This window comes from Microtus oregoni, unplaced genomic scaffold (genome assembly GCF_018167655.1).
Source record: "Microtus oregoni isolate MIOR12 unplaced genomic scaffold, Mior012 000073F_001, whole genome shotgun sequence".
Classification (NCBI taxonomy): Eukaryota; Metazoa; Chordata; class Mammalia; order Rodentia; family Cricetidae; genus Microtus; species Microtus oregoni.
Window position 1 is genome coordinate 1427094 of NW_024543981.1, and position 21774 is coordinate 1448867.

At 38.1% G+C, this 21774-nt stretch overlaps 1 protein-coding gene across 3 annotated transcripts in view; it reads right to left on the reverse strand.

Moving 5' to 3' along the window:
* Positions 1 to 9794, reverse strand: part of LOC121441074 (leucine-rich repeat and calponin homology domain-containing protein 2) — a 91896-nt gene extending 82102 nt beyond the window's left edge. For all 3 annotated transcript variants that reach the window (XM_041642213.1, XM_041642212.1, XM_041642211.1), the window contains exon 1: positions 9419 to 9794. In XM_041642213.1, the coding sequence (XP_041498147.1) occupies positions 9419 to 9794 (376 nt within the window). The remainder of the gene's footprint in view (positions 1 to 9418) is intronic.
* Positions 9795 to 21774: the final 11980 nt, after the last annotated feature.

Below are 21774 nucleotides of genomic sequence, written 5' to 3' on the forward strand. Positions count from 1 at the left end.
ATCTCTCCGACCCCTAATTTACCATTTTTTTTATTTCACAAACATCTGCAAATGTAATTTATTACAGACAAGCATAAATACACCCAACCATGTAACTCCTCATATTTTCTTTCTTCCTGATATATATATATATATATATATATATATATATATATATATATATATTATTGAGAAAAGGAAAAGAAAAAGAAAAAAAGTTTCCGCCTCCCCCCAGCCTCCCATTTCCCTCCCCCTCCTCCCACCCTTCTCTCCCTCCCCCCACTCCTCTCCCCCTCCCTCTCCAGTCCAAAGAGCAGTCAGTGTTCCCTGCCCTGTGGAAAGTCCAAGGTCCTCCCCCCTCCATCCAGGTCTAGGAAGGTGAACATCCAGACTGGCTAGGCTCCCACAAAGCCAGAACATGAAGTAGGATCAAAACCCCGAGCCATTGTCCTTGGCTTCTCATCAGCCCTCATTGTTCGCCATGCCCAGAGAGTCCAGTTTTCTTAAGGATTGCTGTATTTTGTTTTTAAAAAAATGGGAAAAGTCTAGACTCCACATGCAAAATCATCAATAGAGTCATTTTTAACTGAAATCCAGAGTCATAAATATCCTAGAATTGTATACTCTCTATAGCATTCAAATAAAAATTTATATCATAATTATTTAATTGAATTTCTCATCACTTTAGATGTCTGATAATATGCTCAAATTGCCTGAATTAATTGATTTAAAAATAAATACATGGGACGAATGAAGTAGCTCCATGAGTAAGGTGCTCATGTCTAGAGACTTTTGTTTGATTCCCTTAACCCATGAAAAGGTGGAAGGATAGAACCTACTCCACAAAGTTGTTCTGTGAACTTCACACATATGCTATGGCATGTGTGTCGAAACACACACATCATGTACTAGATTCTTGGGCTTTCAGTTGGTAGACAGTCATTGTTCATCTAGATGTAGAATATCCTTTAATCCACTCCAATAAATAATATATATGTGATTATTATATATAATATGTTATATATAAGTATATTGATATATTCATTGGTTCTATCAGCTCTTTTCCTCTAGATAACCCTAATTATAATCTAAATTGAAATGTAAAAACTTAAACCTTAAGCAATACATTCCACCCAATATACCAATCATCGATTTCTGTGTTTATGTTGTACTACAAATACATAGCCTACTTTTGTTTTGTGGTACCAGAATCATACACAGGGCTTCATGCATCCTAAGCAAACAGTCTAACACTAAACTACATCCCTAGATCCCTAGATGTTCCTTTTTTTTTTGCTTTTAACATTGTTCCCTTATTTAGTCCAGGTTAGCCATATGCTCAAAATATTACTTCCTGGGGTAGAGAGATGGATCAGTAGTTAAGGGTGATTGCTGTGCTTACAGAAGGGGACAAAGTTTGCTTCCCAGCACCTGTGCTTTCTAGTTCAGATCTAATCCCAAGAGGCTTGACATGCTCTTATGGACTTTGGTACAACTTAATTCACATATATAAGTGCCCACAGAGACACTTGCACATACAAGTAACATTATATGGATTGAATATCTTATATTTGCAAATATATATATATATATATATATATATATATATATTCGTATACATAGATACATGCAATAATAAAAGTGAAAAAAGAGGCCGTGAATTTAGAGGAGAGAAGGGTTTAGAGGGAAGAAATGAAAGAGAGACATGTAGTTATAGTATAATCTTAAAAAAGAAGAAAGAATACATTAATCTCTTAGCCTTCAGAACACTAGGATTACAGATTTACATCTACATACACACTAGACTTGTCTCTTTCTAGTCTACTGGGCATATTTCCAGAGTTAAAGCTCTAAGAATGATTTTTATTCTGTTCTAAAGTTTTCAAATATAAAGGCAAGAAAGGTTATGCAAGCAAATGAAACATGGCATGACACAGACAATGATGATATCCATGAAGTTAAGTACTGACTGTCACAAGAAGTAATTTTTTTAATGTTTGCATTACCAATTCCATAAAAAGAAGAAAACAATCATAGTGCATACAACACTGGGCTAATGATGTATCCTAACCAATGCTCTGCTATTCACTCCTGGCAATCACTGAACCTCTGTCAAACACAAGGAGTACTATGTATTGTTGTAGAATACTATTTTAAAATGTGTTGCATTTGTTTATGCTGTGGAACGTTTGTTTAAGCATGCAAAGTTGTGGTGCATTCTTTTATGCTGCATTTGTTTAACTCTGCGAAACTGCCTTACTTTGCCTGTCTAAAAGACCTGATGGTCTAAAAAAGAGTTAAATGGCCAGTAGCAAGGCAGGAGAAAAGATAGTAGGGGCTGGCAGGCAGGGAGTATCAAAAGGAGGAGAAAACTGGGAGGAGATTGAGGAACAAGGAAAGGAGGAGCACATCGGGGCCCAGCTACCCAGCAAAACAGCCAAACACAGGGTCAGAAGAAAAAAAGAAGATATATAGAAATAGAGAAAGGTAAAATTCCAGAGGCAAAAGATAGATGGGATAAGAAAAGCTGGCAAGAAACAAGCCAAACTAAGGCAGGGCATTCATAAGAAAGAATAAGTCTCTGCATGTGAATTTATTTGGGAGCTGGGAGGCGGGTTCCCCAGAGAGTAAAGAGAAAAAAGACTACAATGTATTCTACCAATATCAAAAGATTATTTGCTAGGATAAAATAGAGTAATTAATTACATATGAAGGGCTACACGAAGGGAATTAGTTTAACAACTACTGTGCCTTTTAATTTAAGCTAAAATTTTATTTTACATTGCAAATTTGCAAAAGAAAGCAATTAAAGGATCACTGTAAGACTGGTTCCAGAATAAATCAGTTCAAGATTCTGCAGCTCAAAAATATAATCTACAGCTCATAAAATATGAGCCAACTCTTAAATATGTGCTTCAAATTCCATTTTTCAAGAAGACATTCCATAAGAAAGGAAGATATTTGATTCAGGTCAAAAAATTAAACCACAAACTTGTTCCAGTAAATGTACTAACAGAACCTTCAACCATGAGACCAAGTCAGATGTTGTGTTTATCTGGCCCCATTTTACAATCAAAGACCCTACAGTTGAAAAGGTGAGCCAACACATGTAGGAAATCCTAGAGTCAATTCCTGGTTTACAGGAAAACATGTGATTATCCAGGACACAGCACAATCTGGCAAAAGAATTCCTCAATCTGTTTTACAGACCTACTGCTCATGGACATAACATTTACTGTATAATGCATCACAAAGAGTAGCTGCAAGTAGGCTCAAACACATCCCCTTAGTTGTATCACTGGTGACAGAGGATCTGTGAAAATGATTGAGATTTGTTTCAGCAACCAATAAATTTTTTTTTGTTTGTTTTGTTTTCCAAGACAGGGTTTCTTTGTGTAGCCCTGACTATCCTGGAACTCACTCTGTAGACCAGGTTGGCCTCAAACTCAGAAATCTGCCTGTCTCTGTCTCCCCAGTACAGGGTTTAAAGGCATGTGCCACCACTGCCTGGCTCAAAAAATTCATTTTAAGGTGACACATTATCATAGTATCCAAAAAGCTCATACCATGTCTATTAGCAGGGCACTGGAAAGAAGACATTACACAGAGAATAACTGGATTTTCCTAGAAGAGGATGATGACTTTTGAATCCCTCTTTATAGATCTGTTCGTGGGTGTAAAGTTTTTTTTTTATTGATTTTTTTATTTAGCTCTACATTTTTCTCTGCTCTTCTCCCTTCCTCCCTCCTCCCCTTTAACTCTCTCCCAAGGTCTCCATGCTCCCAATTCACTCAGGAGATCTTGTCTTTTTCTATTTCCCATGTAGATTAGATCCATGTATGTCTCTCTTAGGGTCCTCATTGTTGTCTAGGTTCTCTAGGATTGTGATTTGTCGTTTTATGAAGGAAAGATGAGAAAGAGGATATACTGAAAGAGGTCATGAGGACAAGCTGCCAACTGATTTCAATTAAGGGTGCAGACTCCTCTTAGATGGTAGTCTTACCATGAGCTGGCCATAACCATGGAGCTTTGTGCTCCATCCTAGTAAAGGAGGAATGTTTACTTGAAGTTGAAAAGAGAACTGAGACAAGGGACCGGAGAGGTAACTAAAAAACAGACACCATATATGCAGAGAAATTGTAAAAAGACACCAAAGATACACTCTGCCAACAGCTCTCTTCTCTCCAATCTTGGCAAACCTGTTATAGACAGCAAAGCTTTGTGGCTGCAAAGTTTAGGAACATGTGCAAAATTACAAATGGGATGAGTTCTAAGCCAGGGATCTCCAAGAAAATTATAGGTTCCCAGTGAACTCATATCATACACTATGATAAACAGATACAAAATAGCACTGCACTAGAACTTAAACACTTCCTAGTTTTGGTTTTGAACCTTAATCACTAAATTTCTGCCTGCATTCTCATTCATTCAAACAGAAAGTATTTATATGACCTTGATTGTACACTGGAATCACCTGAGAAGATTTTGTTTAAGTATCTTGGCCACTGAGACCCTGATTTAATTGGTCTGGGGTAAAGTCTTGACATAAAAAAAAAATTGAAAAAAAATCCTCCCTTAGGATTTTAATGTCTAGTCAAGGCAGGAAACACTGGTCTATTTCATCTTAACATGTAAAAGGGACAGTAAAATGACAGAAAAAACCCTCCCCCCTTCTTCTTTTGAAACTTGTAGATTTCCCTTAAGTCAATATTGTTTTAGCTCATTTTCCAAGCACCACTTAATTAGCAGAATATCATCTCAGCTATTTTTAGCTCATTTTCCAACCCCCTCTTAATTAGGAGAATAACATCTATGCTATTTTCTCTTCTTCAAGTCTCTTCTCCATACAATAAACCATCTCATGCTTGTCTAAATAATCAGTTTGGTTCTGAAACATTAACTCACTAAGAGTCATTGTAAATACATAGTAACAATGCCACCAAAGAGAATTATTCTGAAGAAGATAGTGTGTATTCGTACGTAGATACTTGTGTATGAGTACATGTATAACCTCAAACATGCTCAGTTTTCATTTCTGAGGTGTGTACTTTCATCTACATAAAATAAACATGATATCTGTTTCAAAACTATTGCTCCTAAATACTTCATGGATATCTTTTGTGATAAAAAAGGACAAGTGACACACATACTCATCTAAATGAAAAAGAGAATACCACAAGATCTATTTACTCTACCTGATCTTGACATGGTCTCAATAAGAACATATATTCGAATGGCAAAAATATTAAACGATTGGCTTTCCTTTTCTTTTTGTCATTTTATTCTATCTTTAAATAAATCGTTTTGTTCTAATTAACTCAGAAATAAAAAGAATTTTTTGATAAAACACAGCTTGTTTAAGGAAGCCACTCAAACACTTGCCCAGTCCCAAAGCCTGTCCATCTCAGTGAACAGGCTGCCATAAAGTTGGAATGGCAATTCTGAAGCGATGGAGCTTCACTTAGGCTTTTATACTTTTGCTATCAATTACATTTTTTATTCACTTGTTAACCACAAAAAAAATACAAAACTATGACTGACTTGAAACCAGGAAAGAAAAATGTATTTATATCCTCTTTCATGACTCATGTGTCCTTTTACCTGAATTCCATCCTTTCTCATCACTTAATTTTAGCCTCTTTCTTGCCTTTCTAAATGTTACAACTCTACCAATACTTAAGCAGTTAACATATATACACATACACACTATAGGCTAGGAAATAAAATTGTGAATCAACAAATAGGCTAAGTAAATCAACAGACACTTTTTCAAAAAAGAAACATAAATAGCATGTAATTTTAAAAAGTGCTTAACATCTGTAGCCATTGCAAATTAAAACTACTTTAAGACTTTACCTTACACCAGTCAGAATGACTAACATCCAGAAATCTAAAGGCAAATGTCGGAGAGAACAAGGTAGGTAGTACAGGGGGGGGGGGGAGCAATCCTTATTTACTGCTGGTAGAAATCAAATAAATACAGCAATTATGGAGATTAGCTTACAATTTTCTCAAGAATTAAAACAAAACAAACAAAAAGCTAACCACATGATCCAGCTATACCACTCCTCGGCATATACTCACAGGACTCTGTACCATGGAGGGAGGTGCACATTCATGTCTATTGCTGCTGTAGTTACAATAGCAATAAAATTGAACCAACCTAGATGTCCAATTACAAATGAATAGATAATGAAAATACGGCACAGACACAATAGGGTGTTATCAGCTGTTCAGAAAAGGGAAATTTGCAGGAAAATAGATGGGCATAGAAAGCATAATATTAAGCAGGGACCCAAACTCAGAGAGAGAAAATATGCATATTCTCCCTCATGTGTGCCTCATAGTTTATAATAAAGCTGAGTTATTTTGACAAATCCTACAGTGCCTATAATCAGGTGAGTTTGAGTCAAAAGGATTATCTCAAGTTCAAGGCCACAAAGTGAATGGCGTGCTAGTGGAAATACAGTCTCTGAATCAAAGAGGTAGGTGGGGAGAACAGAGGAAATGACAGTTAGTAAAGTCTTGTCAACAGCATGACAACTGGAGTCCAGATCTCCAGAACCTCTGTAAAGGACAGACACAGTAGCTCTGGTATCTGTAATCCCAGCACTCCTTTAGAGAGATGGAGAAAGAGACAGCAGAGTCCCTGGGAGCTCATGGCCAGCTAGCCTAGAAAAATCAGAGGCCAGGAAACCCTACCTTAAGGTGGAAGGTAAGAACTGATACACAAGGTACTCCTCAGATGACCACGTGATAACCCATATGCTTGCCTTCATATGTGCATGTTTGTGCAATGGGTATCACACACAAAAGAGGAATTCCACGGAGAAAGAATGAAAAAGAAAAGGAGCAAAATACACCTTGCTCAGTAGGTAGTATGTTTGTCAGGCAAGCACGAATATCTAAATTCAAGCCCCAGAATCTACATAAGAAAGAAAATAGGTGGGCATGGTTGTTTATTTGTAACCTCAGTCCTAGAAAGAGGAAGATAGATGGATTCTCAGTGTTCTCAAACCAGCCAGCCTAGCCTACTTGACAACCTCAGAGCAACAATAGGCCCTGTCAAGAAAAAGTGAACTGCACCTTAGTTTGACCTCTGGCTTCCACATTCACATATACATTTACCTATGCACCCTCACAAACATGTGCACTGGCACCCACAAGCACAAGTACACACTCCAAAAGATATACCATACAGACACCAGTAAAGATTAAAATGGGAACGATCTGGGTGTGCAGATTTCTGGAATAGCGTGTGCAAAACACTACACCACCACCACAAAAAGATTGTGGTGAGTAACTGTTTACCAAGAACAAATATGGTTCTGGGTTGTGCGGAAGCTTGCCTCGAAAACCAACTGAAGGAAAACTTTGGAAAGCAAATGATTATTGTTAAAATAACCAGGCTAGTTAAGGATAAAACAATTATATTTTATTTATTATAAATATTTATTATAAGGAAAAAACTCATGAAACAGGAAACAAGAAATCTAAGTACAGCAATGTCCCGCGGGAAAAGGTGCAGAGAGAGAGCACCTGGAGGTGTACACATTTTACCTTGGGTCCCAGCGAAGCCATGTCTTAACTAAGACCCACCTCTGAAAGATGATTGGCTAACAAAGTTCCCCATCAGGTTATAACTGAATGAAATGATGGTCATGTTTGTGAAAACGTCATGATACAATAAAAGCAATATAGAATGGGAACACTGAACAGGTATACTCCATATCCACAGAGAGAGCAAGGCACAATAGAAAAGGAAAATAAAGCCAGCACTGTCAAATAAGTAGTAGAGACAATAAGCACCCTAGGAATTCAAAGAAGCAGAAGACTGGTATCGATCATGGAAACAGCTTTTGGGAAAATCTCATGCATGCAGACAGCCTCATATAATGATGAGACAGAATTACACAAAATATTTATTTGAGGGGCAGCAAGCTGACCTAGTTGGAAGAAAAGAAGGTAGGAACATTTGTGAGATACAGTTGCAAAAATTAACCTGGGGCCAGACAGTGACAGCTGGAAATGTTTAAACTTTGCCCCACAGGTAGAAAAAATCTTTACGGGTTATAAAGAGGAGTAAGAAAAAAAAACTATAATGATACATTCTGGAGCCATTTTTTTGTGTGGCTTTTGAGGCACACACCAAGGAGCATATCTTGCCAATATCTATCCATGAGTCTGTGAGTAGTGTTTGGGCAATCTGTTCTGAGTAAAGGTGTAAACATTCAAACCAGTTTACCATAATACATAATCCAGTATTGATTCTGCATTCATAGTTCCTTAAATGCTGCTTGAGGGAATTACTGCATAGGAAGCTTCAATTTTAGATTTTTTTTCCTTCTTTTGCTGTCTTCTGCCTGCACACATATCTTGATTTGATGTCTAGAAACCAAATGCACTTAAATTGTCTTGTTTGTAAATATGGATATTTACTGCTTCTCACTATGGTGCTTCAAAATCACTACATCCATGCAAATATCTTGGTGCACAATTTATTTCAGCAGAGTAGATGGGACACATAAAGCAAAAAATAAAAATAAATATTATGAAGAGAAAAAACTTTCAGCAAACCTAAACAAATATAAAAATAAGCAGCACTGGTTTAGAAGGAGAGTGAATTCACAGCACCACCACCAAGATGCCAGCCACAACAAAGACTAACACAGAGTATAGGGCAATCCATTAACCATCAACCCCATAAGAAATGGAATTGTTTTCTCAAAAATACCCAGACATTTTTTAGCTTTCTGCTATAAAAATCCAAACCAACAACACTCAAAAATAGACTACCTTTCACCCGGTAATCAACACTTAAGTGATTGATGATTTAATTTGCTAGTGCAACAAACACTAATCTAACCACCATCACCTCTCAGCACCAAGAAAATGAAAATAAAAGTCACTCTATAAGGCATAGATGAGATAAAAAGGAAACAAAAATATCCTAAAATGATTAAACAAATCGACCAGAAGAACACAGACAAACAACAAGCCTTACTCTGAAAAGGACTATCCAATGCCTTTCAAGGAATATGTAGAGATTATGATTTTTCGGCATTGTCTGCTCCCAACTCCCCTCACCTCCTCCCACCTACTCACGGTTAAGGTGGAGGAAGATAGGACCAAGAGTTGAAGGAAGTGCATTAAGGAAGCTGTCAATAAATCCTTTCTGTCTGGGTGCAAGACTCTGGGTACAACACTCTTTAACAATAATGCCCCTAATATCCCAGCCAGCTTCTCCATCATCCCAGGGCTGCTGGCGCCCCTCTTTCCCGCTGCCTGCATTGCCCCTCACAGTCAGAGGAGGCTGCTAGGATTCCGGGACTCCCGCTGCCCCTGCGCGCCGGCCCAGCAGAATCCAACAAGGCAGCCACGCAGTCACCCACTCCCATCCTCCTTCCAGGCCCTGCTTCCCCTCCCCCCAGCCTGTCACCTGCTTGGGTGGTGTCCGTCAGGTCGTAGCCGCTGCCTGGGAAGTCTCTGAGTTTCCTGCCACTGAGGCTCAGGATGCCAGAGTTCCCCGCCTCCTCCAGGGCCCGGTCCAGGCTCCTCACCGTGTGCTGAGGCTGCAAGCTCCCCGGGTGCCACTGCGGCCCATTGGGGAACGGCTGACCGAAAAGAGTCGGTACCGGGATGGGCACCGCCACGGTCCCGCCACAGCCACCACCTCCTCCCGCCCCGGCCCCGCCACCTCCTCCTCCTCCACCACCACCTCCTCCTCCTCCAGCCGCGCCACCGCCACCGCCACTTCCACCTCCACCGCAGCCGCCGCCCCCACTGTTCCCACCGCCTCCCTGACTCGCCGCCATGTTCCTGGGAGAGAGAATAGCCCCCGACAATACTCTGGGCCGCGAGTGGAGGGGGTTCTTAGGACGCATGCGCAGGCTGGGGGTGGGAGGGGGGGGCCAGGGAGATGGTGGGAAGAAACCCAGGGCCAGTGGCTAGAAGGTGTCGTGCACACAGAGAAGACGCTGAAATGTGCCCACTGTTTGTTTAAAGAAAACCGAGGATCCAAGAAAGGATGCTAAATCCAGGGTCCGCTGTTTTGGGTACCAAAATCTTAGCGAAGAGGTACCAGGCTAAGTAGAGGTCGCTTGGACTCTGTGTCTCCTTCCCAGACCCCAAATCTCTCAGATTGCTTCCTCTTCTTGTTCTGCAAAACAAAAACAAACAAATGTGAAGTGGGGATGAAAGAACTCTTTTCAAGATGTATAGAAACAGCTCTTGGGAGGATTAGGGGGCAACTGACTAAGAAACAAATGCCTCAGGAATCATCTTTCCATGCTAATACGTTAATAGAGTCATTGGGGAGAAAAAATGAGTTCAGTAGTGAGAATGAGGCGTACGTGAATTCTGCTATCCTTTAGAAGCCCAAAGTAGGAAAAGAGCTTAAATGTTTTCAAGGGAGCTTCTCCTTACTGCGAGTCTCAGTCAATGTGCTGCCTTCCAAACATGGAAGAAGAGCTTTCTACATTCTGCTCTCTTACTCTTTGAAGTTGTTCCAAGAACTCCAAAATATCTCCAGTTTCTTCTCATCACGTCAGTATTGGATGATAAAAATGCTTTGATCACCAAGCAATCTTAGAAAGTATTTTTTGAAATACAGGTTTTGGTTTAAATGGAATTCTGACGATGTAATGCTGGGAATTGGAAGCCAATCAATCTTGGGGTTTAGGAGTTCCTTCTTACAACTTAGATGTTTAATGTAGAGGCCAAGGAAAGATGAAAGTCATTTATGAGGTAGCTTGGGGCCTCCATAATCTGACCCAATCTATTTAGGCAGATAAGTAGTGAGCCCTTTAAGCTGCTGCTCTGGTTTCCACTATCTGTTCCACTCCCAAAGAGTCGTTCAAGTCCTTTCACTAATACTCAATGAAGTCTGGGGAAAAGAACCAGAATGCTTTGGCATGTCCCCTTATCTTCAACTTCAACATTTTGTGCGTGTTAGTCACATCTTGTGAACAAGGCACCATGCAGTCTCAGAGAAATCTCTGCCACAAGAAAATCGATCTGTCATGGGCTATACTTTGACAAACAATACAGGGAAGAGAAGAAATTCCTCTGGATGGCTTTGTGTTCATAGAGGGTTAATTTAAATGTTTGTGCTAAGAGAAATCGCACTTGCCTTGTAGATGAAACACAGAAAGAACAGGACTTAAACCTTAAACCGAACTTTGTACTGGGAATTAGTAAGTAAAATGATTTATTAAACCCAATGGTAAGAGGTGGGGATTTAGGTCAAAATAGAGCATTTGCCTAGCAAGTTTAAGGTCCTGGGTTTGGTCACCAATACTGGACAAAAAGATTCCAAAACAGTCACCTCTTTTTTTTTTTTTTTAACTGAAGGTTGTATTTTGTCACTGCCAAGACTGCCATCCCAAGAGTGTATTCAGACAATGGGGATGTTCTATTGGGAACTCACCAAGGCCAGCAGGCCTGGGTCTGAAAAAGCCTGGGATAAAACTGGACTCGCTGAACATAGAGGACAATGAGGACTACTGAGAACTCAAGAACAATGGCAATGGGTTTCTGATCCTACTGCACGTACTGGTTTTGTGGGAGCCTAGGCAGTTTGGATGCTCACCTTACTAAACCTGGATGGAGGTGGGGGTTCCTTGGACTTCCCACAGGGCAGGGAACCCTGATTGCTCTTTGGGCTGACGAGGGAGGGGGACTTGATTGGGGGAGAGGGAGGGAATTGGGTGGCAGGGAAGAGACAGAAATCTTTAATAAATAAAAAATTTATATAAAAAAAAGAGTGTATTCAGTAAACCTGTTTTGGTCCAAATAAATAAACTGAACTCTATCACAAAGAAATACTGTATTTTTCTTATCCCTTATATTTCAAATCAAACCAAATATTAATTGAGACTCTATAATTAAGAAGGATGGAGAAAGATACTCTAAATTCCTTACTAAGAAAAAAATTAGAAAAGGAAATATTTTAAGAATTACCCAGGGGCTGACTCAGTGGTGGAGTGCTTCCCTGGCATATGGGAGACCTCGGGTTTAATTCCTAGCACTACAAAATAAATAAATGATACTAAGACAATAAAAATTTTTGAAGTTATTTAAAACAGTGCATAGGCTCCAGTATAAAGATGTCCTGAGGACATGGATACTTGTTAAGTGTAATGGACCATAAATGACCAAGTTTAAGAAGTGAAATAATCTTCCAAAGAATTGAAAGACATTCGAAGTAATAAACATGTGAAGCATACAAAGTTCTCTAAATATACATGAATGTTAGGCACAATAATGCTTATAAAGGTTTTGGCAAGAACATTGAGTTTCAAAAGAAGTTAATAGACATAGAACAGCTATGAAGTTCAGAAAATTCTTCCAATATAACTTCCTCTATACTTGGAAAATAAAATCTTTGTGCTTCAATGTCTCGATATAACAATAGATAAAAATAATACCTAATAACGAGAATTAAATAGCATTTATCACCGTGATAGAATATTGTTCTCTGATCATACTAACCATGAATATCTTATCAAAGTAGCTAGAATTGCACAGAAGAAACCCCCAAGACTCAGCCTGTCGATATTCTCTAATATAAAAGGAAGGGATAAGAAAGGTCATCAGATCCTCACAAGAATTGCTACCACTCTTTTCTGTGTCCCACTCCTAGTTATATTGTAATTCTGCTCAAGCTGCTTGTGGTCTCAGGGAGAAGCATAGAAAACCAAAGGTTAATTGAAGAGGGGACACCATCTCTATAGTTGTCGGAAAGGCATCAACTATTCTGTGGTGAGATATTTAGTGATGTGGCTATATGGGGGTATGCCCCACAATCCTGCAAGTAGATCCCATTCATGATCTGGAAGGAAGTCCAATAAACTCATTGGTTCACCTAGGTAGAGATAGGAAGAATCCTTACTTTGGTCTGTCATTGGTGTTCTTTCTGAAATGAGGTGCTGGTTTACATTTCTCCCAAGAAATACGCACACAACATCCAGGAACTGCTTAAATTATCATTTGATATTTCTAGCATTCCCAGAAAACTGGTAATATGATTCATATTTTACACATTATGGAAAGCAGTGTGTTTTGCTTAGTTTAGTATTAGAATAGATCCAGTCACTATGTAAAATGTACAAGCACAGTACCAAGAATTCATTCAATCACTTAATAAGTAATATTGAGCAATTATTCTGTGCAATAAACATTCTAAGGTATAAGGTATGTAACAAATATTACTGTCTTCACTACATCCTGGACTTTCAAAAGAGATGAAATGAACAAGAATATACAAAATTTGGGCATCTAAAGGAAATTTTAGTTAATTCGTAGATAATTGTGAGTAAAGAAATAATACATAGCATGATTTTTTACTTCAAGTTTATAACAGGATATATTATCGTGTTTAACACTTTGATATTATCCCTGAGAGGACACATTGGTAACTGGATAATTAATGCCAATACTCAAAGTTATTCAAGACAGACATATGAAATAAATGATGATAAATCACTAAGACTGAATGACATATGTCAAAGATAATGCAAGGAAAACAAGGAGGGAGATTTTGAAGAAAACTTATACCCTTTAAGCACTGGATGAATGCAAATGCAATTTCTGTTCAAAAGACATTTGCAATACCAGGATACTTTATAGTCACCACCATTTCAAATTAGTAGCTCTCGGTAGTTAGAAATAATACAGAGGAGAAAATGAACATTTTTTCCAAAACTAGAAATTTTCTATTAAATATGAAGCTAAGTGAGTTAGAATAAGAATGTTCTTATGAATGTGTAAATTTAAAAAAAGATAACTTTTCTCATAGGATCTAGAAAAAACAATGAACTTAATGTTCAAAGCATAATATAAAAATTTTAAAAACATTGATCTGATTTGAGGAATGAAACAGAAATCTCTAATTTATTTCTCAAAAACATCAGCATAATTTCTAAATTCAGAGAGAAACTCTAAGGGTATATAACTCAGTAGTTGAGGGCTTGCCTAAAATGGATGAGACCCTGGCTTTGAGCCTATGAGATGCCGAGTGTCATTAGGATATGTTTTAGGACCCCAAAAGAGCATATGAAATAACCTGTACTGAAATATTTTGCACCTACAACTGAAATATTATGAGCACTTCTGACCACTCCAGCATCAGTATCAATCCAGAATTAGAAAAATCCCTGAGTCACAGTCCAGCTGGCCTTGGTGAGCTCCCAATCGATCAGCTCCACTGTCTCAGTGGGTGGGTGCACCCCTCGTGGTCCCGACTTCTTTGCTCATGTTCTCCCTCCTTCTGCTCCTCATTGGGACCTTGGAAGCTCAGTCCAGTGCTCCAGTGTGGGTCTCTGTCTCTATCTCCATCCATCACCAGATGAAGGTTCTATGATGATATGCAAGATATTCGTCATTATTGCTCTAGGATAGGGTCATTTCAGGTTCCCTATCCTCAGCTGCCCAAGGAACTAACTGGGGACCTTGGCTTGGGCACCTGGGAGCCCCTCTAGGGTCAGGTCTCTTGCCAACCCTAAAGTGGCTCCCTTAACTAAGAATTGTGGTTCCGTGCTCCCCTGTCCAACCTTACTTTATCCCAATCCTCCTGTTTCCCCAAGGCCCCCTCACCTTCCCTTCTAACTTTTCTCTCCCCATCTCCCCTTACCCCCATCCCACCCCACCCCCAAGATCCCAAGGCCAGCTGGACTGTGACTGAAAAAGCATGGGATAAAACTGGACTCTCTGAACATGGCGAACAATGAGGGCTGATGAGACGCAAAGGACAATGGCACGGGGTTTTGATCCTGCTTAATGTGCTGGCTTTGTGGGAGCATAGCCAGTCAGGATGTTCACCTTCCTAGATATGGACGGAGGGGGGAGGACCTAGGACTTACCACAGGGCAGAAAACCCTGACTGCTCTTTGGACTGGAGAGGGAGGGGGAAAGGAGTGGGGGGAGGGGGAGAAGGGTGGGAGGAGGGGGAGGGAAATGGGAGGCTGGGAGGAGGTGGAAACTTGTTTTTTTTTTCTCCTTTTCTCAAAAAAAAAAAAACTTAAAAAAAAGTAAATGCTCTTAAAAAAAAAATCCCTGAGAAGTGCATGATTGGAGACTTAGGAGAGGAAGAGACACATGTGGTCCTCCTACATATGATAATCTGAATGTAAGGCTACTTTAAAAAGCCCTGTTCCTAAGGAGTGACCAAGAAGTTATAGATTATATTAAAGGTGTTATTTAAAGATGACAAAGGAAGAGTATGAGAGTATACATTCCTAGCAGTGTACTTTAAAATAGCAATATGAAATATATGATATTTAGATGTTCTATCCTTGATATTTTAACTCAAGGGTAACGATCTAAGCAGGCACAGAAATTAAGACAATTGAGAAAACATGAACATTGGATTTGATATTATTAATCAGCAGCTTTTCAGATGAGTTAATAGTATCATAGGTGTGTTGAGATAGATTTGGTTTGGGTTTTTGGTGTTTCTACTTTTTTCCATTCTTGTTTGTTTTGCTTTAATTTCAAGTGTGTTTTGTGTGTGTGTGTGTCTGTGTGTGTGTGTGTGTGTGTGTGTGTGAGAGAGAGAGAGAGAGAGAGAGAGAGAGAGAGAGAGAGAGAGAGAAGCAGAGACAGAGGTGTGCATTGGCCATATGCATGGCACATTATGCATGCGTAGATCGGGGACAACTTTGTCAAGTCTGCTCTCCTTCCACCATCTCTTGGGTTCCAGGGATTAAACTCAAATTGTCAGGCCTGCATATCAAGAGCTTTATTCCCTGAGTCATCTTACCAGCCCTTGTTTTCCTTTTGTTGGGGGAAGGACTGACTGAGAAAGGGCTGGTATCAAAATTATCATCCAACTGTGCCAGTCTCCAACATACTAGGATTACAGGCATGAACAATCAGATAGAATTTATCATAGGTCCTAAGAGATTTTTTTTGTTTGACTTGATGCTGTTCTCTCTCTCTCTCTGTGTGTGTGTGTGTGTGTGTGTGTGTGTGTGTGTGTGTTTAATTTTGAGACAGCATCTCGCTATGTAGTACAGATTGATTGTAAATTGTGATAGTACCCCTGCTTTTACCTTCTGAGTATGAGGATTACAAAGACAAACTACCAGGCTGAAGGAAAGGGTGAATTTGGAGCTGGGATTTTTATTTCTTGCAATGCAAGATTTGAAAACTGGGCCTTGCATATTGCTAAGCAAGCACTTGACTGCTGCGGTATATCCACAGTCTTTAAGGGTTCTTTAGTTTAACAAATATACATAGAAAAATATTTATAGATGAAGATTAATAGGCACCCTTTTCCTGCATGGGGATCTCACAGTATTGTTGTAATTTATTTTAGTTGGTTGATAGTATGTTAAACACACTATCGCAGATTGCCCTTCACCTGTTAGGTTCTGCCCTTGCTGAAGCCCTTTACACTGCTTTGAACAGCAATGGCATTCATTCTGAAGTATAAACATTGATGGACTTGAATGAGATTTGGAAAAATCAGTCAATAGAGAGCACAGGAAGAAAACTTTTATATGTCTTATCTTTATTGTTCCTGTCAGTCAGCGCTATTATGTTCCATCAGAGTAAAATCTGTCTTCGGCCTCTTACCGAATGTCCTAAGTTAGATGTATCTTTTAAACTCTCAAAATGTCACATTTATCACCTATAAACTGGAGATCATAACACAATTAGATATTGTATATGATGGTAGTAAAGATAATGTTATGATTATTTGTATCATTTGTTCTAGGTACCTTTTGCCAGAAGGAACCCTGAACAAAGAGAAGGAGCTTTTCTGTTCCAGTTCTCATAGAGAATATCTCTCTGCATCTCATTGGCAAAGTGGCATATCTGTTGTTTTTCCTCATATTTTTTTCTCAATATGCTTTCTATACCAATAGGTAACATGACTCAAATTTCTACTTTCTCCCTCCGGTGTAATCCCAAATATTGATCTCTGACTTTCTAATATGTTAATTTGATATAAAAAACATTTAAATACATAGTCTTATTGCAACTTGATAAACCACGCTTTGTTGATACTTATAGGAGGCCTTCTTCTTTCTGAACAGAAATGGAGGAGGAATAGACTGAGGGGGAGACAGAGGGGAGGTGGGGAGAGGGAATGGGAGGAGATAATGTAAAATTAATTAATTGATTAAATTTTAAAAAGAAATCATTTAAAAATCTGTTCCAAATTCACCTTTTAAAAAGCAGGATAGAAGTATTTTAAATGATAATCAGATTCTAGGTGACATGTTTCAAATACTTATGTATGAATTTCTTGTTTTTTAAAATAGTTATAAATTCTTTAGGTTTTTTTTTTTTAAACAAAAAAGAACATGACTGGAGAGAAGGCTCAGCAGATAAGAGCACTGGGCGCTCTTCTAGAGGAAATGAGTTCAATTCCCAGCAGTCTCATTGTGTCATACAACCATCTATCATTGGATCTGATGCCCTCTTCTGGCATAAAATTATACATGCAGATACAGCAATCATATACATAAATATACATATATGCTTTGGGCTATAGATGTAGTTTAGTGATAGAGCACTTCTTTTATACTCTAGATTTGATTCCGAGTCTATCCCTCACACACAGTGTGTCTCTACAACTGTATAGAGAATAACATATGAAACACACACACACACACACACACACTATATATATATATATATATATATATATATATATATATATATGAAATGTCTGTTTTTCTGTAAGCAACATAAGTCTGTTACAAATTCTGTTTCTTAGCAAAGTAGTAAGTAAAACATGCAAGTTATTAAATTGGACACAGTAATACTTGCCTGTAGTCCCAGCATACTGGAGGTGGGGGCAGGAGGATCAGGAAATTAAGGTTATCTTGTAGTCATGGGGACTTTGAGGGCAACTTGGGATATAAGAGACCATATAAAAAGAACAAAAGAGAGAGAGAGAAATTACAACTGCTGAAAGATTATTTTATTGTATTATGTATAAGGCGGTGGTGGTCCTCTAAGGCAGGGCTTTGAATATGCTGGGCAAGCACTCCTAAATTGAGTTATACACCCAAGCTTACATTGATTTTTGTCAATTTAGATTTTGCAAAATGCAAAGCAATAAAACAAAACAAAGAAAACGAGGAAAGATATTGTGAAAAACCATTTAAAACCTGCTGGTTTGATTAGGAAGTATATGAACAAGGAAGATTTTGGGTGTTCTTTAGTATTCCTTTAGAATGCTTCATCTTTACACAATGCCTTTTAGGACAAGTTTATCTCTTATTTTTTTCTTTTATAACAGACTGAATGATGAAATAGAGTATTTGTAAGCAAAGTCTTAATTCCTAGTAGTACAGAGGAAAGAGAAAATTGTTACCTCTAAGCAAGTTATATCTGTGAGACAGAAAAAATAGGCTACTAGAATTTCAATAAAGCATATAAAAGGAATTATAATATCAAAATATATTAAAACTTTAGGAGAAATACATGTTCCAGAAAAGTTTAAAGTCTATATTTTAGTAACTAAAGCAAGATATATAAACATTTGAGACAAAAGTAGTATATGAAATGAATGCTGATATTAAACAATGAAGAATTCAATTGACATATCACTAAAACCTACTTAAACAATTTTTACTTTAAAACTTGCTTGAGGCCATGACAGTTTCACATAGCACTTGATTCACATAAAATGTAGCTGGTTTGCAATACCACTTTTGGGTATATACCCAAAGGATCTTAATTGTACCACAAGGACATTTGCTCAACTATGTTCATTGCAACATTGTTTGTCATAGCCAGAACCTGGAAAAATCGAAATGACCCTTGACCGAAGAATGGATAAGGAAAATGTGGTACATTTACACAATGGAGTACGACACAGCAGAAAAAATAATGATATCTTGAAATTTGCAGGCAAATGGATGGATCTAAAAAATATCATATTGAGTGAGGTAAGCCAGACCAGAAAGACAAATATCATATGTACTCACTCATAAGTGGCTTTTAGACATAAAGAAAGAAAAACCAGCCTACAGTTCACAGTCCAGAGAACCTAGGCAACAATGAGGATCCTAAGAGAGACATTAGAGAGGATCTAATCTACAGGCAAAGTAGAAAAAGACAAGATCTGAGTATATTGGGAGCATGGGGATCATGGGAGAGGGTTTAGGGGAGGGGAGAGAAAGGGGAGAGCAAAGAAAAATGCATAGCTCAATAAAATCATTAAAAAAAGAATCTATATTTTAGAAACATCTTAAATACCAAAATAGGCGCACGCCTTTAATCCCAGCACTCGGGAGGCAGAGGTAGGCGGATCTCTGTGAGTTCGAGACCAGCCTGGTCTAGAGAGCTAGTTCCAGGACAGGCTCCAAAGCCACAGAGAAACCCTGTCTCGAAAAAACAAAACAAAACAAAAAAAGTTTATAGTTTGTAGTTTAACTTCATCAAACAAATAAAGATGTGGATCTCAATGGAAACATGACCAAGGTATCCATGTTAGCAATGTACCCTAATTAGAAGTGCCTTTATTTTGTTGCTGTTTCTTTTGAAGAATTATAATAATCTTTGAGTATGTGTGTGTATGTGTGTGTGCGTGTTTGTGTGTGCATCTCTCTGTGTGGTGTGTGTGTGTGTGTGTCTGTGGTGTGTGTGTGTGTATGTGTGTGTGTAATGCTGCCAAAGATTGAACCCAAGGCCTTATGTATACTAGATTCACACTCTAAAGTAAGTTATATTCCTAACTCTTTTAACTTTTCATTTTTAGACCTGGACTAAGTCACCCAGTCCCACTGTGAAACTATAATTTTTCTGTCTCAGCCTCCCGAGCAGCGTGTGCTTAAAATTCTTTTAAAGATGGAGTAAGTAAACTTAAATGTTTTAAACCTAAATGGCCACAGGACCTTAAAATACAGTTTCTCTTATAGCTCCAAGTCTTCTGTTTTCTAATCATGGAATTTACGATGACACAAGTAAGCCTATTAATAGGATATCAGAAGGAAGTGTCAAAGGTCTGTCTCTTAAGCAGGAATGTTTGGAAGCCAGTGTTTTGTAATACTCTAGAAGTGTTTGTTTTGCTGAGTCAGTAGGAAATCTCAACCCTCAAATACACCATAGGTTGGACAAAGATAAACATCACAAGGACATTCATTTAAGCTTTAGTACCTTGTCTACAATCATGGCATGAATCCACAAACCAAGGGAATATGGATGGGTTGTGATGACCTCATGTTTTACACTACCAGACTCTCATAGGTATAATTAATGTAGAAAACAAAAGGCTTTCAGAATTCCCTCTCTGCTGTGGTTATTTTGTTTAGACTCTATGAAGAACTGATGCTGGCTAAATAATGGAATAGATAGTTAAGAATTATTAGTATTTCAGAATTAAGTACTAAGTGTATCACTAGACACCCCCTACCCACATTGCATGCATGCTTAGCTTAAACCTAGGGTTTTACACGGACTTTGCTGTTGAGCCACGTTTTCAGGCCAACAAAAGTCTCCACTCACACATCCACTTATCTTCTGTTTATCTTACATGTCCCTTAATGGAGTTGTCAACTTAAATCTATTACTTGATGCTAAAAAGATTATCCAGTGACATGTACACAAAGTTACAAAGAAGTTATTTTCTGTCAATAGCTGATTCTGACTACTCATCAAAAGTGATAGTCTTGTCATTCGTTTGTGAAACTGGTGATGTAAATAAATGATCTATACAAACTCCTCTACTACCATAACCTTTGTTCAAGTTACTGTTTTCTTAGGAATTCCTCAGTACCCTGCCAACTTAGGCCACTTTGCTTTATTCTTCTACCATTTAGTAACTATGTGGCCGTGACCAAGTTATCTATCTTGCCCGTGCCTGTATTTCCTTATCTGTAAAATATGGGTGATATCACAAGGAATATTCAAGTTAGTTTAAGAATATCTGTGAGAACATCTAGCATTGCTATCATTATCATACTTTACTTGCTCAAAATAGGTTACATAGAAAGATAAATTATCTCTTATAATTTTATAAAAGACATATAAGGAGGTCATTATTGTTAAGACGGTTTTAAAAGTCAAAAAACCTAGCATTCAGCTAAGTTAGGGAACATGTTTAAGGTCTCAGCTGGGAAATGGCAATGGGAAAGTTTGGCTAGAAGCATAGCTGACTCTGAAACCCAATCTCTAAACACTGGAACTCCTAGCATAACCTATCTATATCACTGTTTTTTCTCCATTCAGGTTCCCTTAGTTCTTCATCTAACTCTTTCTAAGCTATGCCCAAATAATGTGATGGCAACTTGCAACATGATATGTGGTTTACACACACACACACACACACACACACACACACACACACACACATATATATATATATATATATATATTAATATTAATATTAAAAAGAACATGGGTAAACTTAACACTGAATACACCTCTGTAGAAAATGTCTCTCTCCTTCAGGAACCATTAACTACCTGTAGATGCTAAGAGCAGACTGAGGACGCATGGCCTCTTCACACCTAGCAACAGTTAACTGTTGAGAAATAAAGGTTCTTTTCTTTTGATGACTTCACTACAATCTTTTCTCAACTACAATCAAAGGCAAGTACTTGCCTGTAATATTTTGTATATTTTCTTTCATGTTTTCCCAGTGATATGAAGTTTTGTCTTATCATTAATTTTATTTAAAATATTCATACTTGCTTCACAATAGCATTCTATAGACACACATCTTAATTGTTATATCTACTTTACTGATATCAAAACCATATGTAGTATATAATATGTCACATGGCTCAGATACTTCTTACCATAACTTTGCTAAGAATCATTTGTTTTCTTTGG